The following is a 19,650-nucleotide window of genomic DNA, read 5'->3' as shown; positions in this document are numbered from 1 at the left end:
CCAGCCAGCTTAGTCTGGTCCCAGCCATTTATTAGCCTGAGCTAATGATGCTGATCTCCTCTAATGCTATCACAGACCACAGGATTGGCTTACTTATGTCATATTAGGTACAAGTCAGAGTAAATATAGAAGAGCAGTGGGGGTCTGGGGTCTTTACAGGAATGGACACCTGCACACAGACCACTACACACACACACAGAGACACACACACACACACACACACATGCACACACGCACACACGCACACACGCACACACACACACACACACACACACACACACACACACACACATTTTCTCTCTGTCTGTATCTTTCTCTTTGATTTGACCTGCTCCACAAAGTCCAGTTCATAAGGCTGAGCAATTATTTAAAATACAGAGAAGAAAACTTTGAGCACAACATGGAAAGTTTTGGTTCCATGTTTCATGAACTAATATTACATCCCTCATCCTTTTTCCACAAAAGTATTTCTATCAAATCTTTTTACTTTGTTTACATGCCTGTTAGTCAGCACTTTTTTCTACTAAAAATTGCTTTCAAACTAATGATTTCTCTCACATAAACAGTAACTGAGTAAACCTTTGAAACTGTGTCATGTTGTGTTTATATTTTTGTTGAGTATAACACATTAATGGCAATATGGCCAAGTGCAATGTCCAAATTGGTTACCATTATAAGTTATATAATGATACCATTATAAACTATTGTAGTGCTACAGAGATGCCCTGGCCTACAAACTGTATTCTCCGGACATAACAAAGCATGATTGATTGTTTGAGACCCCAGCAAAGATAACATCATTTTCTTTTTTACATTTTTTAGTGAGAATGAAAATCAAGATGCAAAAACCATTTCCACTAAAATCATGAATCATTCCGCAATGGCAACATCTATCAAAATAATTGCAATATGATTTATTTATTTTGTATCATTCAGCCTTACTATTCAGTACCGTCATGTGTTTCATACAGGACAGGAAAGAAGTTAAGTTCAACTTCCTCTATATACAATGAGCCCATATGGCTCTGCAGCTGTTTATGTTATAATCAACACTCCTACTGGTTAAATCAACACAACCATGTACATATTACGCAACACTGGCCCAAGCCATGTTCCTATAACTTTCAGGCATTCTTCACACCACCCTGCTGCCTTTCTATCTTTGACAAAGTCCAGTTTCATCTAACATAGTGCCAACATTCATTAGCTCTCGCTTTCAATCTCCATCTTCCTCCATCATCCACTCTCTCGCACCATCTATCCACAGTTTCCATATCTCTCTCTCTCTCTCTGCTTTCTAAGTTTCCAACTTTGTCTCTAAGTTCAGACACCATATCCCACAGAGCAACACACCCACAGTTTCTCTTTGAAGGAGATGTAATTGTAGATTGTGTGTACGGCCCAGGCAGACCAAACCTCTGTGTGGTTACCAGTGGTTACCGCCTCTGTGGCCAGAGAGCAAGAACACAGACAAGACTCCCTCAGCAGGATCAATGGGCCTGAAGAGTGAGTTCTCCTGAGACACAGGCAGTCAGGGAACAGTGGGGGAAAGAGAGACAGGCAAACAGAAAGACAGAGATAAAAAGACAAAGACAAATGACTAACATAGAGTATAATCACCCTCGAAAGCCTTTAATTATAGTGTAGCATCTCCAAAAGCTGCATCTCTGCCTTTTAAGTGTCTGACTCTCCAGAAAAAAAAGAAAAGAAAAGAAAAAAAAACTTCCAGGAAGACTCTTTGAGTTCATCTATGAGGAACTACCCAAGGATTCTGAAAACAATCTCATCAGCACAGTATTACTCAACTACCCAGCAAGATGGGATTTCTGCAACATCCTGAATGTGTGGCGAGGCAGAGTGGTGGGTAAAAGGTCAAATGCAGATAGTTTCAAATATAAACCCAAGTTGGGAAAGCAGGTGTCAGGATCTGAGGTTATACAGTGCTAAGCCTGAGAAAGGTGCAGACTGCGCGTGTTTGCTCATGCTATCAGTGGCTGCTTTTTGTTTGCAGATGTTAAGCGGTTGTTGAGGAAGAACATGGCTACCACAGAGCTTGTTGGAAACCAATCAAACTATGGAAGGAGCTACAGTGGTCAGAAAGATTGATGGTTTAACCCTATCTGGCCATCACCTGCTGTCTGGGAGCTTATCAGAGAGGTAATGTAAACCCACAGAGATAAAGCTACCATGCTTTGGCAAATCCAGAGTTAGGTTGGGTCAAAAAGCCTGAGGGCAAAGACACTGGGATCAAAACTCTGTTGTTTTACCAATGCATTTAAAGTCCAGTGCACGCAGACATAATATAGCCTCTTTTACACCAGTGCCTTTACTATAAATGTGGCATCTAAGATTTAGTGTCCGGGACTGTGCTGAAATCAGTCTCTCTGTGAATGTTATCAGTGGATTAGAGGTAAAAAAATACTTTTTAATTACATGAGCAGACAACATTGGCTGACAGTGATAGTGCACTGATAAAGGCCTGCTTAATACAGCAGAGAACATCACAACATGTTATTGATGAAACTGAAAATCTCACATTCTCACGCTATCTCTGTATATGACAGTATCTTATCAGGACACTAATCAGATCTGATTCTCACGCGCACCAGGGGCTTAGCTACTTTCAGTAAAAATCAAAACCACCCAGTGTGCCTCCTCTCCTCAACACAAGCTCTCTTCTGTAAATCCCTGACCAAAAGCTGTAACAATTACCAAGAATTTCTCATACTCCACCAACCCCTTATTACAGTCATTAATTCCTTATCAGAGCACCAACAGGGGCCTATAACCGCTGCAGCTTAATCCAGGGAGCGCTTGCATTTACCCTGTAAACCAGTGGCCCGTGGTGCTGTGGGCGCTCACCCAGGAAGGAAGATCTGTCAATCTACAACCAAAATCTGTACATTCAATGAAGTCAAAACAATGAAAAGAAAACCAGTTTCCTTCACAAGAATCAAAACTAAGGTGCCATGTAGGGCTGTTGAAGTTAAGATGTTCACATGTGATCAATTTGAGGACCTTTTTACACGTTATTAAAAAATTAACACAATGTTGAACTTTAACCCACTTTTGAAACTTAACTCACACATCACACAGCGGATGCAGAAGATGCTACCAAATACCAATAACACACAAATGACAAATGACCTGTAGCTCGCTGGATGGCAAGTTTTATTTCAGAAATAAATCAGATGGAAATACTGCAACATTGATATGTCATTCTGTCAAAAGACAACAAATTTAAAATATCTTCTAATGCCACACTTTTTTTTTTTTTTTTTTTTGGCAAGCTTAGTGCTTCAAATAGTCATAATAGTAAAAGTTACTACTAGCAGTGTTGCTGGAAAACCGCACTTGTGGAGTGTGTTAGAGGTCAGCACAGTAAAACTGAGTGATGCAGTCTCTGGATTGGAATGGACTGTCATCGACTGTCAGCCCATCAGCGCTGTTGAACGCTAAAGGCTGAAAAACATCAGATTACATCAGGAAATCCATCATATTAAGCCCTTTGAGGAGCACCAGTTGTTTCCAAACACTATACAACAGTGAAAGGGTAGGCGAGCAAGTCATTTTTATTTTTTATATAAAAAATGTGATTAATAATGATTAATCCAATACTAGCTACTGCACAAAAAATAATCACTTGACACCCCTTTTACCAAGTTCAATACTAGTGTTTTACTGTCTGTGGTACCATTATAGCTTGATACCTCACTCTGTGACTCAGCGTTGTTTTCTAATGTAGCCTGTACGCTTAAAAATACCTGAAACACTTAAAGTTGCACTCATGCTTACAGGATTTTAAATCAAATGGAGAGCATGTAATAACACCACTGTACATAGCCTACTGTGGCAGGGCATACAGTTCCTCTGATTTTAAGTAATTTCATGGGGTTGCTTTGTTTCCTACTTGAAGGCTACAGGCCAATGTTGCTCTTGTAACTCAATGGTGTTATTCTAGCGTGGCCTGAATGTTTTTATTTCTTGAAACATAAAGTTTATGCTTACCTGTTCATGTTCATACAAAACAACTTCTTTACGTAAAGGGTCGAGTGCTGAATGGGATTTCAGCTTTTCCCGTGGTATCGAATCAGATATCGGGAATAGCAGAATACTAATATCAGTTATGCAATTTCAAGCATCATGACATCCTGTTAGCACCTGATGACTTTTAGCAAGTATAAGCCAAACTGGCCTCGTTCAACCACCAAAACAGTAGGGCAAAGAGGCACATGTTTACAACACCTGCTCTTGAATTATAGTGCCAGAACAGTCATTAACTTGTTTATTTTCACAAAACCTGAATCAGCTAGTTAATAGATGGCGTAATGCACAACAAGACAGGTTCTGGCCTCTCCGTTCACTTATCACTACATCTTAGAATAGTCTGGGTGTCATAACAGGACAACAGAGATTTCAATGAGGACTTGATGGAAATTTGTACTCAAGGAAATCTTTAAATCGTACAATGAGACACACACACAAACACACAGTGATGAGTGAATAAAGGAACAACATAAATACAGAAAACAAAAAAATGCCCACTCCAGCATGTTTTGGGAAGGTATGCTCATACAGCGCCATTCATACCTTGAGCTGTCAAAAAGTGCTGTATAAGTTTATTATTTTTATTTATGTATTCATTTATTTTTTCATATACTGTACCATGCCAGTTCCAATTTACATGCACAGAAACGCAGATGATGAATATGTCAGTCTTTACAGTGTGATATACAGCACAGCCCGAAAGCCAAATCCTCAAAACTAAAAATCTTCAAGACATTAAATCGGTTATGGACTGCTGAGTCACAGGAACTTGAATGAAATTAATTAGTCTGAGTAATGCTGTTAGCTGGGATATGAATAACAAGAATGGCATTTAAACCTATCTGGTGACTCTCCACAACAACATAAACAAGCTCTGTCCTGCCATTTATGCGGTCTTGATTTAATGGGATCTTCAGGACAGAAAGGCAGTACCCAGGCATGTGGAAGATGCTGAGAAATCATCTAAATATGCTGAGTTTTTCAAACACCCAGTGCATCCACATGGACAGGTGCTTGATCACTGAGCTGTGTTACTCATTTGCAAAGCCAGACTGCACAGCCAACATTCTTGCCGTGTTACTCCAGGTAACACACAAGCTTTCCGCTCTAGCAACAGGTGCTGCGTCAGCCAGACAGGGTGTCCAGGCGCGGTGTGGGGATATCTAAGACCTCTGTCTCATGCTGTCTGGCACAGTCCTTAATGACACTGAGCAGATGCACCCAAGAATACACGGTCGAGATAGAGTCAGGCAATGTCGCACTTTGAAAGACAGATTCTATCCTGTTGTTTTCCAAACATTTTTGGTGATGTGAAAATGTCACAGTACGTAGCAGTTTTTATCTCAGATGTGAAAATGTCACTGAACACTGCTGTTTTTTCCTCCCTCATGTTTTCATCTGCCACAACATATATTGGTTTCACTTGTGAAAACACAGTTTCACATGCAGCGAGAGAACTAACAGGAAATTATCATTATAACATGGCAAATGGGAAATTTCACATGTTCATATAAGAAACCTAACATATCATGCTTTTTTGTCAGGAGAGACGTGAAAAACAAAACATCTATGGCCAGATTTTCTGCCATACCAAATTGACAGACAAATAAATCAAAATTTAGGATAAGCTGCTCAAGCAAAGGCATACCTCTAATTCTACACATCAAGTAATCCAAGTATGAAAAGGAACAACTCAAATGTGTGAATCTCAGTTAACATACAGTATGACCCATGTAGCTCCACATAGTCTGAATCAAGCCCATACTAATGTAAAGGTTTTCACAGCAATCGGTTGCTTGTCCACTCTACAGAGAAATAATTCAAGACAAAAAGAAAAGAATGAGGAGAGAGCAGAACCCAAGAACCAATGGCAACCTTCATTTTTGAAGAGAGAAAAATGATTTGACAAACAAAACAGCAGTCGTGATTCATTCATGGCTGTTTCTGTATCTTGACTGTTAGGATTTTTTTTATTTTTTTTAAATCATGTGCTATTCTAGCATATACTTTAAATAAACAGGAATTCTAGGGGCTCGGCCAAGGCTGTAACGCTGCACACTTTCACCCAGTTCTAGTTGCCGTGGCCCGAGTCCATCAAAGTGGATGCCAATTCATCACAAGGCTATTTCTCCAAGTCCATTTCATGATTGTGTTTTGCACTAACCAAACAAACCCTGTGCATACATTGTGAAAATTATGTGGTGAAAGATAACTTTGTTGATTTGGACATTCCTTAATCGTGGTCACTTTAGATTACTTGTGGGGTTGTTAGAGGTCTCGTGTGAAATTATATTAAAAAACAAGACCATTCTTTCTTTCTCAACCACTGCATTCTTTCACCTAATTATTTCAAATGGTTCAGTGACAGCTAGATGAGCTGGTTGAACATCCTGCATCTCATTCTGTCCCTGGACTTTGACAGAGAAGCCCAGGCCATATATTTACCCGCACTCTATTGATCACTAGCCTGTTTGACAAGCCAAACCAGGAAAGGGTGGCGTTTGCTCAACAGTGAACCTTTCCACATGAATCCGAGCAAATACGGGATGCTGCAACTGATGTCTGACATAAGACTTGATAACAAGTGTCAACAGCATGTTGCGCGCCAAACTGAAATCACATTTGTTAATGTTTGATTGATGACCTGCAGGTGCAGAGATTGATAGGTCATTGATAAAACTGAGATCGACCAATGAGGCCTGATGCACTCTTATAACATAAGTTTTCTCCTGCTTTGTGTCCCTGATGTGAAATGATAAAAACATTGATGACCCACCTGATGATGTCATGTGGCCACCGTCCATGAGAAATGCAGATCCTGGAGTGGAGAGGCAAACCAGTGATGAAATGAGGAGGGAGAGGAGCAGGATGGAGGAGGATGAGGAGGCAGCCATGATGCTGGAGAGAGACAAAGACACAGTTTAGATAATTATCAGCACAATTTCATAGGCACAGCAATACTATCCCTTCACTCGATTTATTTTCCCACTTTCTTTCTGTCTTGTGCACACAAATTGTGGCTGCCATTTATTTTCAGCTGGCTCTAGAGATACCTAACACGGGAGGGGGTACAATTAATCAGTGTTTCCCCTAGAAATTTCTTAGTGGTGGTTACTAAAGCACTGTTGACCACGGAGTGTGGTGGGGTGGGGAGGGCTCCAAAATACAGAAAAAAACTCTTATCCTTCCAATTACAAAATGAGTCAGTATTTTATGGGAACCCTAGATTTGCATGATAAACATTTTATAGCACTAATTTTAAATTACCATATATTACGATACTCTGCACAAAATGCCCAGATTTAGTGGTGGGTGGCTCTGTCCTACTGGTGGGTGTGGCGCCCACCAGTGCCTATAGGGGAAACACTGATTAATGATCATGCTATATCGCTGCTGCTATTCTCCACAGTTGCTTGCATGAATCTTGCTACCCTGTTTGCTTATTCTGTCACATACATTCTGATTGTCACCTACTGGGCCACTGTTGGGAAATGTAGAAAACTTCAGTGACAGTGAATGACAAATGTAGCAGCACACAACTACGTACACTTCATTCTTGAGATGACAAGTCATTACAAGGTATTTTAAACTGTTCAGACCATGGGTTCCCATAAAATGTGTCCCAAATGACCTCCATCTGAGAGGATTTTATTGTTTGGCCTCATTTCAGACAAAAATGAATACATGTCTATACAACAGGTTGAGAGATGACAACCAGAGGAATGAAAGCTATAATCAAAATGACATTCTTTCATAACCTCTCACAGTGCAAACTAATAGTGAACAATATATCAGTGTAATGAAACTGTTTTTCCTTCACTACCCCCTGAAAGACGGTTATTAGTGCCAGGCCTGAGTCTGGGAAACACTGCCCAAGGCCATGTTACACAATTCAGGTATATGAACACTTCTTATTTGAATTGCATCAGAGGAACACCCACTTGTTATAATAACCTCTTTCAAGAAACAAAATGTAAGCAAGAAAGAGATCTTGGCAACGCCTGTGCCAAAGACCAATGTAGTCACATATTTCCCTGCGCCAGAAAGCTCTTCTAAAACCAAAATAGTTTCCCAACAAAACCTTTAACACAGAAATGTGGTGACAGTCTCTCTCATCCACACCATCTACTTAAAATTAAAATAGGATGTCTGTATATGGCCCGAAATACTGAAACACAGTGACAAATGGTTGCTGGACAGTAAGGTGGTGTTGCTGGACAGTTTCTACCAGTCAGGTCCAACCTCTAAATATAGGCCAAACTCTCTGCCCGCACCCTCAGCTATTTACAGCTGTACCTCACATCCTTGCTGTACAACAACCTAGAACCTGGAGACCATTCTACTTAGGGCTTAGTAGAGCCAGTATTTTTCCTGGCTTTTAAAGAGGCTTGAATTGTAATGTTACCAGTGGTTTATTTTGAGCAAAAGAAAAGTGGGAATCTTACTAAACCACAGGGACAAACATAAGGCTATAGTGAGCTGTGTAGGTCAAACTGTCCTTAAGGAAATTTAGGGGGAAAAACACATTTTTTTTGGACTACGTAAGATTTAGGATTTCTTGGATGATTGTTTTATGGTATTTTTTTTCCTTTGTGATTACACAGTGGAAAGTTATACAGAAAACAGAAAATTCAACAAGCAACTGGAACCAAATTCAATTGCTCATGCTGAGCAACTCGTCAAGATTTACAACTGTTGAGCAACGATGTGGCCATCTCAGGCAAACATTCAAAATCCACACAGTTGGATAGTGTTTTCCAGAACCTAACTCAGCAACTCAGTAAAAAGCTGAGGGGAAAGTGATTAAAAGTGCTGTTATCATTTGGAGGAACTTGTCTGCAGATAATACCATACATTATACACTAAGCATATAAAATGAGGGATTGGGTACATTTGGATTTACAATGAACAAATGGTGATTTTAACTTGTGACTAAATTATGAAGCTGGACTACCCACAATGTCCCTGTGTAACCTTACAAGTTCCCTTGAGGCTCTGACTCATACAAAGACATTCAGTTAACATAAACATGTGCTGTGTGTGTGTGTGCGCGCGCGTGTGCATACATGCCAAGTGTCCACACACCATACGGATACAATGCAAGGATTCAAGGCTGGACCGTTTGTGAAGCAGCAGGCTTGCTTGGCCAAACAGAAATGCTCAATCTTAAATCCATGACTGCAACTACTCCTCCTCTCCCCAAGTTTCTGCTTATATAAACCTCCGACCCTCCTTAGCCCTCAGTCCTAACAGTCTTCCATTTATTTAATAAGGATTAAATACACATGGAACTACTCTCCTTTCAAGCAAAATTAAAATAATGTTATTACGGTGAATTCAACAACCCTCCGATGAGGACTTTTGAACCACTTTTCTCTTTTACTTAGGAAGGTCTCCAATTCTGTCCTCCTCTTTCATTCCACATTGTTTTTGTTCAGAGCCTAACATTCTTTAATCAGCAGAGAAACCCAAGTATTATAAAAGAGGGCCAAAAAGCCCTTCCATTCTAACATGTGGCCTCATGTTAATCCCTATATTAGTCTCCCCTCTCTTCGCCCCCTCCATCATGTGAAAGTGTCTGTGAAAGCTCTGCCGAGTCCTGTGCTTCATCTTCTTCTGCTGCACATTTCTCCCCCATTCCTCTTTCTCTCTCAGCCAATGGGAGGCCCTCAGGCTAGCGGGAAGGTTGTCTAAGCCAATCAGGAAAGAGGGAGGTTGAGCCCGGGCCTCCTGGGGTTCCTTGGTAAACATTTAAGGCCCCTGTGGTCAATCCTCCTCCTAGTACCCCTGCCCTAACACACACACACACACACACACACACACACACACATTGTGCATTCATCATGCACAATTGCACACACAAACGCACATACTAAAACATAAACACACACTCTTGTACAGACACGTGCACACTTACACATTTAAACTTGCCACCCCACAGCCACACACACACACCATGCCTGCCTCCTCTATCTCACACTACATGTGTGTTAATCATCAGCGTTTGTGGAAAAGGAGCCAGCAAGGGAGGATTGAAGAGGGTAGGAGTAGATGTGGTGATGGTATGAGGGTGAGGCAAAAAAAAGAAAGGGCAGGGGGTGAGAGGTCACTTCATCGCTTTGTGTTAGTTTCTTCCATGGCCTCACAAGACAAGCGCAATCACATACACATGCACGCACACACGTGTGTGGCACACACACACACACACACACACACACACACAGGCTGATGTGGCAAGGCCAAGTTTAGTTTGAGGTTCCTCCAAAGGGAAAGCAATAAGAGCCAACAAGACTCCGGCTATGGCTACACTGTATAATATTCTGCATTCATTTCATTGAATATACTTGTTTATCTTGTTTTGTTGCATGTAGGTCTTGAACCTGAGAGGTGAAAGGTCAATTTTGTGGGCATGGGGGGTCCTAACTTTGAAAAAACTGAAAAAAAAGAGCTTTGGCAAATATCCAGAATATATTTCTCTGGACAAATTCTACTACAGAGGCATAGAAGAGTCAGGATATTGAATAACCTCCTAAAACATTTATTTGGTGATCGTAACTTGAGAAAATTAAACAGCCAAGCTGAACACGGGTACAGTCTTGTTGACTGCCAATTTTTTACTATGCAGCAAGCAACAGTGAACCATTGCTGCGCTGTTTTTCTGTCTTCAAAATGGGTTGTTTGAAATATTGTACTATTTTCATCTACCGGTCATTCCAGTTTTGCACAACACACCATTTTGATTTTAGCTTGCAGAAAAGGGTGAATACGTTGCAGTTGTAATTTTAGTACTACACTGGAACACATGCCTGTATCAGAGCTATAGCAACTGCTTGAAGTCCACGATAGTTTCTTTTTATTATTAGGCCTTTTTGCCAGTGTGTTTTTCAGACTGTCTAACTGTTTTGAAGTTTTATGGTCTACTCCATTTTCTGAGCATTCTATTCATAGTTAAAAGTATGATACTCTGGATGATGATGAGAGAAAGAAAACATAATAAATTGTAAGAGACTTATCTGTCTCCCCCTTGTCATCCAGAGATGATATTTCTTGCTTGCCTTTTTGATCACAGATCCAACGCCTGGATGAGTTTATTTTACTAATTTGAAACAGTGAACAGCTGTCTATTCCAGAAAGCGATTGAGTATTTTCAAGTTGCGATCCCTGAACTTTGGAGGAACTTGCCTGCAGAAACAGTTATTACATTCATGCTGTGCAAAGCACAAACAGGGGTTATCTGTTTGCTCCTGTATATCTGCCTGTGTGCTACAAACATGAACAACTCACAGCTGTTGAGATCTAAACAGAATCAAACTTTGCAGATATTTTCATAGTTAATGGTTAACATAATTGGGCATCACCACATGAAGCCTTGCATGTTGTTTCAGCAGTATTTTGGGATCAACATTTCCAGTATTTCTCGTCTGGTATATTATACTTCTGTGAAGACCAGTTGTTAAATCATTTTTTATACATTGCTGTTTTGTATGGGTTTCTGGTTCATTGCTTTGATGTGTTTACATATGATAAAAAACTCCCATTCCCAATGAGCAAGTAATGTCTGTTGCCACGGAGAAAGACTCGACTCATGGTGAAATTAAAAAACTAATTTCACCAAACTAACTAACTACAAAAAAACAAATTGGTGAGATTTGTTTTAGGACAGAACAAGGCAGCGTGAGCTCAGTGCACCCCGCTGAGGAATCATTTGGCAGAAGAGGCGAGGAGCTACAAGCAACAGACTTACACAGCAAAACCTTTAACAGACCTCCGCTATCAAAATGTGCAGGTCAGACTCAAACAGCCGCTTTCTACTTTGTAAAAAATGACTGCCATGTGTGGCACTTTGCTTCATGACTCTTCATTATATTGCATGCAAGGAGCGTGGGTATAGTGTCTATCTATAAACACCGTATCTTATTTCAAGAACCAACTGATAAGTCATTATTTATAAACTTGCATGTAACTAATATGCTAAGCTGCACTTGTTGATGGTGTTTGATGGATTCCAATATGTTTTCTGAATTTTGATCAACAGTCTGTTATTAAGCCCAAAGTATCAAGTTGTCCTTTGAACCTCGGTACCAGATGACAGTTTGATAAACATGACTGTTTACTTTGCAGCAGCTTTGGTGACTTTGGTGAGAGTTGCTAACAACCATAGTTGTTTTATTATTAGCACTACTAGGTAAGTTTTAAAAAATTGACAAGATATATTTGTAATAAATAAATATATAACAATGTTTATCTTTTAGTATCTAAATAATCCTGAAAAGAAATATATAAATTATCATTTGGAGTCAATGCTCACCATTCTGTGTGGTTGTTTGCTTTGGGAAAGCTGCAAGCAGATGTGTAAACATTGACATTAATCTATATTGACTGACATGTCTGTGTAAATATATCAGCGCATGCACAAACACGTATACCCTCACAAAAATGAGGTAACCCTTCAACGGGATTTTTACCCCATGTCATGACACCTTGTACTCTCAATCCATGATGAGGTGACAAAGTTGCTCTGTGTGGGACACCCAGGTTACACAAGCACAACCACACACACTCACAAGATCACAAGGAGTGGCTGCTAGATTGTGACCAAGAAGTTTACACAAGTTTTAACATAGCCTCTCTCTGTCTGTCTCTCTCTCTTTCACCTCTCCAGTTACACCAGACTGTCCTGGTGGCTGAATGAGTGGAGTCAAGTGCTTGGTACAGAGGAGGAGTGAGGGGCAGAAAAAGGTCTGACAGAATGTCTGGGGTGGGTGATTAAACAATAACCTGTCCTCACAGCCAAAGACACGCATAGCAGGCACATCATACACTCGTTAAATTAAAAAAGTTAAGCTTTGACAACTTAATTTTGTATTCAGATGTCCGTTTAGCGCATAAAATAATCCATAATGCTGCACCTCCAGCGCGGAAGAGCTTTGTTCGGCTCCACTCTGAGCAAATAATGAGCAGAGCTTCAAGGTCTGGTTCAATGGGAGGATGTAGCTTCCCTACACAAGGCTCAGCCTTTGCATAGCTTTTTCTTTTAAAGCCATTAAATAATGGGATAACCTTCCTGTCAGTCTGAAAACATGCACAGATTTCCACATTTTCTCCTGTAAAGTTACAAAATGGATTTTAAGTAACCACTCTTGTCAGCACTGATTTGATATTTTGACAACCTGCTTTTATAACTTGGGATAAATGTATGTATTTTGGATGTATGTTGTATTTTGCCTTGTGTTTATTCCTATGAAATCTGCGTGTGTGTGTGTGTGTGTGTGTATGTGAGTGCATGCATATGCCTGCATGAGTGTCAAAAGGTTGTTGGTTCCATTTGTCATGGAGACGATAGGTTTTACTCAGTGTTTTATTGTTTCTGATCACCTGCCCGGGAACAACAACTGGAAAGTAGCTCGTAGCTAAATTTGGTACACAGCATTTTTTCTCTTTGTTTGAGATTAATGCGTTTTGTACATGGTCCCTGATATCAATAAATTTAATAAACTAAACTAAACAAAGCTCCTCACAGAGAGCCAAGCCTCCAGAAAATACACACCTCAGGACCTTTCAGGAATTCTTGAGTAAAGGCCCATTAAGTCTTCTTGAGCAAGACACTAAACTCCACCTGCTATTTCACTGTAAGCCCTCTGGGTAATTGCAAATATCAAAATGTCTGAAAAAGTATTTGACTCCATTGCAAAAAAAGCACATCAAGTATTCTACCATTGTTATTACAAACAAACGTAAAATGATACTCTTACACATAATTAAGAATATTTGTAAATGATGTAATCAATCATCAGATGGTGGATAATCTGCTCCTTTCCGCTCCCATCACTGGGCTGCTATTTTGTTGGTGTTACGTAACATGCATCAATTTCTAATTTACATGTTAAGTATGAGCGTAAATTTCAAATCAGTTATTTTACTGAGGGCTTAGGGAGGTTATCTCTCCACTTTGATAGCTATGGTAGTCAGTAGCAGCTGTAATGCTTTTTATACTATTAGTTTGCTGACATTTAACTAGTTAGCAAGGTCATGTAAACATTGTAAGTTAGTGTAGTTAAAGATCCCCCTGTTCGCTCGGTGTATCACTTGCTAGGTTTCATCTCAATAGCAATTAACACTTGCCAAAATATGAATGACTTCCAACATCCGGACTTGGGTAACTGTGGCTGTGTTCTTGTACATTTTTGGGTGAATGGGTATTTGAAACCTAATTGTATGTGACTACTGAGACGCAGAATGAGTGTGCCATTCCATGTACAGTGCAATCAAAGCTGTAGTCATTCAGAATGGGATTCAACCACAGTTGGCTGACGTCCGTACCGTGCAGATTTTGAGTCTGCTGTTTCACTGGGTGGCTCCAGTTGCACTTGTAAGCACCTATACTCATGAAAGTCTACGTCTACATAAAGCCATTGCATTTAACACTACTGATGTCAGTAACTTAAGGCTTGCCACCCAAATAACTTTTGGCTACATTCATTGTGACATTGTTCAGTGGAACCAAACAAAAACAGTCCAGCTTCCAAAAATGTATTTTTTGTAAGGAACATAAAAACAACAGTGATAATACAGTGGCTCAAGAGGCATTAATAAGTGATTGACCTCTACTGGTGACTCAGGAATTGCAACGATATCAAGTTTTTGGCACAGCATGTGGTGGCCTATACTTGACATCCATAATCAAATCACATTCTCACAACAGTCATGAGTAAGCCAAGTAACTGGAGCAGAAATCCAACAGAAACATCTAGTGAACAGGTAATACATCATAATGCCACATAATCTGTGAAAAAATGGCTTGGAGAATCAGCAGTAATGCAGACTATGCATTAGTAAAAGGGCTAAAATTTGCACATAGCATGTTTTTTTTTTTTTTTTTCTTTTGTTTCATTATTTAGAATCAGCTGGTACTTATTAGCCCAATGAATGCAAGTAGCACACGTGTTTTTGTTTGTAATGCAAAAGTAATATAATAGTAGTGTTACTAATTACTTTTCTCCAGGAATAGTAAGTCATTTGTTACTTTTTGAAAAAATCATGAGTAATGTGTAATGAATTTTTCTTTCTTTGTAACAGCCCCAATACTGGACCCCAGTCACTCATTTGTAGCACCAGATAAATGACAGAAGAGGTACAAGTTACAAAGAACAAGTTCGCACATTTTTATCTAGAGCAAGGGATGAGTTTCTAGTCCAGATGAGTGCACCTGGACATAGAAGGGATTAAGCACTTGCTCAAGGACACTTCAGCAGAGCAGAAGTGCTGTGTATGCTGTGTATTTACATCAGTCTTATGTGCCTTATGTGTTTCTATGATGCCTAGCGTAGTGTTTGGTCATTGGTTTGAATGGGATGTCTTTGCCATTGATACGTTTCTGCTCTTTCTCTCACTAAACCTCCTTTCTTTATTAATGGCTATCCAATTGTTTCTTCTCATCTACTAGAGCCCATTTATCCTCATTAATCCTCTACCACTCCAAAATAAGAGTGTTTAGTTCACTGGGGCATTTGGGGGCTAAAGTGGAATTAATGGAAGATGAGAATCAATACAGTTAATTACTCTGGAATGCTGGACTGAGATACTAGCCATGCCGTCTTTTAAAAACATTTCTCAAGGTACTGGGGTCTGACTTCTCAAGGAAAGCCAGACTGAAATTCAACCATGGCCGATTAACACTCTTCTATGGGCTACTGGGAGAGAGTCAATCTGAATAAACTGGTTTAGGAGGAGCAAATGGTTTGATTTAATTTGAAAAATGCGTTATTTAGCATCACTGGAAAGAAAAAAAAAAAAAAACCATCAACAAAATTTACAGATTGCATGATGAAACCAAATGAAATGTTAGGTCAGGGTGTTATCTGCCTTAATGGGAGCTATGTCATAGAATTCCGGTATCTATAATCACGGCAATATAACAAAGACGTTTGTAATAACCTTTTCAATTTTTTTTCACACAGTGGCAACACAAAACGTGTTTCACTCTGTGTCAATATTAAAGGATTTCCAAGTACCTGATTTTCCTGATTCACTTCATAGAGTGATTTCAATACCTCTTCAAACTGAGTAATTGATTGACACTAAACTTGGATAAGGTTACACTCTTTGATCACATGACGGTCTCTTAATGTATTTTCACTTATATCCTGTGCAACAGCCCATCAAAATTGATCATAGCCTTAAAACCAGAAGTTTACAGATAACGACACAGTGTAGTTCAAGGTCCACTGTTGCTCCCCTCAACAACTGCACAAGGACCATGCAAATAGATTTTCTGCCCATCACCACCCCTGCCACCAACAACCCCTTTCTGTAAAGTAAACAAGATTTGAGTAAACATGCCACAGACTTTAACATGAGCCTGCATGTTGCACCAGATACTGGTGAGGGAGAGTTCACACTAGAAGGACTGCTTATAGGCAAGGGGTGGGGCCCAAAAGCTGCTGCGCACCCAGCTGCTCCCACTAGGCCTTACACTGTTGCATGTATTTATTAACCTTTGGCGTGTGTTTTGTAGCATACATGCAGTAAAATATGTGCAAGCGCATAAGCATGTGCGTGCATGAATGCAAGCGTGCACATGCACATATGTTTGTATATGTGCGCTCAGAGGCATTCAGGTCTAGCCATTGGATGGCTCTTATGTATCCTACTCTCATTTCATAAGAGAGAGTGGAAAACTCAGAGTCAGCACACTGGCATGAGAAGAGGCTCTGCTGGAAGCTGATCAGGACACACATCTGCAAACCCAGCTAAAGTGTATGTGCATGGTGGAGGGAGAGAGAGAAAGAACTAGTGGATGTTTGTGTGTACATATGCATATGATGTTTATGTGTGAATATGACACAGTGTTTCAGAGCTAGAGAAAGAAAGGAAGGGCAAGCAGGACAGAATGAGATTGATGGAGACAATGACAGTGTGTGCTGTACACATCTGAAAATTGATCTGTGTGGAAAATGTCTGCAACATTCCATACTATGTATGTGAGCACGTGCATGAGCATGCAAAGGTTCTCACCCTTAACTAAAATATATAAAGTGTTTGTTTGGCAAAAAAAAAAAAAAAAAAAAAAAAAAAAAAATGCAATGGTTAGGAAGACATAGGGAGGGCAGTTGGCTGCAATCGCTGACAGATAATCCCAACTGATCAAATGATGATATGGACCTTACTTTTAAAAACAGGAGTCCTCATAATTTATAATAATCACAATATATAATTTCAGAAATCCAGCAAATATGAAGATAATTCGAATTTCATGCCACGTGCAATACATTTGCAACTTCATTTTCTTTACTATTTTTTCACACCTTGTTGAATAGCAAATCTTAATGGCTAAAGGCTGTATAGTTCAGTTTTATTTTACTGAATAAATAAAAGTACTCATCAACCCACTCGTTGCTTTGGACGACCACTTATGTAAACGCACAGAATGTACCTTTCTAACACACTCTAAATTCTGGTGTTTCTCCTTCTCTTTATGGCAAGCATGCGCACACAAACACACACGCACACACACACACACACACACTGACAACTACACACATTTCTGCAGAGCATGTGTGCACATGTATGTCTGAATCTAATGGCTTGTGGAGTGCTGTTGAGCTGTCAGACGGTGTAGAGCATAACAGCCACACTTAGTGTTCTATGTGGGAGGGTAGTGAACACTGAGACGGGAATTGATGGCAGTAGGACTCTAAAAACTCCTCGCATCATCTATTAAAACACCCTTGCCACTGCACAAGTCCCACGTCATGCATTTACCCTGCATTAGTAGCTCACTGACTGTTGCAACACATTCTCTCTACAAATCCTTTAAAGTATACATCCTCTAAACTTGTAAATATGTAAACTGAACTGTACAATCTTCACTAACAAATAACTTTCCGATAATATATAATATCACAGATATCAAACTGCAAAAGAGTCACTGAGTGTTGATGAATTTGTCCTCTTGAGTGATGCCATCCGGTGGACATTTTTTCCATACAGTGTTATACACAGCCTCATAAAATTATGGAGATTAAAAGAATGATCCAAAGCCTCACAGAGGAACACTATTAAGACAAGTTTTAAAGTAAATACATTAATAAGAATAATTACAATTAAATACATATAAAATTGATTACTTGCTTTGTTTTTGATTAATAAAATGTCATTCTTTTCATCATCCGGATTGAAATGTATTAGGAGCAAAACAACTCTTTCAGTTCAGCTAAAAAGGCACAGTATTACACAGAATGTGTACCTAAAGGGATCTTTGACTATTCTGAGAGATGAAAAGATGGATATTTTTGAATTTCCAAATAATTCCTCCCTGAGGCGGAGCTGAAACAGGCCTTTAATAGAAGCTAAGTTTGTTCTGTAGACCTCAATGCACTTTGGCACTCAATTAAAATACAGCAGGGGAGGAAAAGACGTTCTCTTAGAATCTTACAACCATATGTTAACCAACTGACCGAGGAAAAACAAACTGCACATGAGACGCTTTGACAACTCAGTAAAGCTGATGTATTGAGTTGTAATTCAAACAAAGGGGAATGAGGGAAAAATGTAATTTTCATAAACATCACACACTCCCATACATCATGGCAATCCTTTTTGCCTTTTCAATGACATGAATCTGAATTGCTTGCATGCATGTGCGACCTTTCTAACATCAGCAGGCATATTATGCTCTCTGAACCAAACACACATCATGTCATCAATAACCTGCCCCCATGTAAAGAATATTGCAGAGCAGAAAAAAAGCTGATTGTGGCTGTTTTCTTCATTCTGACGCTGAGGTTTTCTCTTTTAATAACATCAAGATTAAGCTTGATTTCAGTCAGAGGTCTCATCCTCAAGTTTGATCCTCTGGGTTGCAGTTGCATGTGTGTGCTGTGGAACAAGGCGTGCAGCGCACAGCGCGAATTCCGCAAGAGGTGGTATGCTCAGGAGGTCTCATACGAGGTTAACGTGGGTAAATCAGCCAAAAAAATACAGACCATAAGCTGTCATGTCAATCACGTCTTGCCACACAAACTTTCACCCCTTTTCCGCAAAGGGGAGGAATACTTCTAAGTAATCTGGACACTGTTTGTATGAGAGGTAATTGTAGTTCATCATTAGTCGAGTCAAGTAGTTAGTACATGCTGAGTCCTGATGGTTGAAGAAAAAGACTATGCAACAAGTAAGGTAATGACTTAAAGTTTCCCGTTCCATGCCTAAACTGCAAACTATCAATCCCACAGTTCCGAGAAACACAGACGAACAAAATTATGTCCAAACACGCACTGTATAACATGTAAAACATAAACTCACTTACTCAACACGAAGTTGTCAGCTGAAAAACTGCAAGGATAGTGCGGATCGACTTTTCAGAACTTGTTCATCAGATGGCCAGTTCTGAACAACAGGCACGAAAAGCCCTGCTTCTCCACTTACTCGCCAAGGACTCTGGATCTGTCTTGTGCGCAAAGACAGATTTTTACATTACTCAGTCATTAATTTGGCTGTCCCTTCCCTATTGCCGATTACAGGCGATCTGGTGTTCAGTTCATCCTCCACTTGGAGAGCGAGAGACACTCGCTAGCCGTGAGACAGAGGCTGTGTGTGTGTGTCCCA

General features: G+C 39.9%; 1 protein-coding gene across 1 annotated transcript in view; it reads right to left on the bottom strand.

The window, feature by feature from the left end:
- Window positions 1–19,650, bottom strand: part of ghra (growth hormone receptor a) — a 36,253-nt gene extending 16,603 nt beyond the window's left edge. Inside the window, exons 1-2 of the mRNA XM_030060980.1 lie at window positions 19,352–19,650; window positions 6,824–6,945 (exon numbers count right to left, since the gene is read on the bottom strand). Of these exons, the coding sequence (XP_029916840.1) occupies window positions 6,824–6,941 (118 nt within the window). The 5' untranslated portion in view covers window positions 6,942–6,945; window positions 19,352–19,650. The remainder of the gene's footprint in view (window positions 1–6,823; window positions 6,946–19,351) is intronic.

The sequence above is a fragment of the Myripristis murdjan genome, chromosome 9, assembly GCF_902150065.1.
Source record: "Myripristis murdjan chromosome 9, fMyrMur1.1, whole genome shotgun sequence".
Lineage (NCBI taxonomy): Eukaryota > Metazoa > Chordata > Actinopteri > Holocentriformes > Holocentridae > Myripristis > Myripristis murdjan.
Note: the sequence above shows the minus strand (reverse complement) of the source record. Positions and strands in the feature narration are given on the sequence as shown.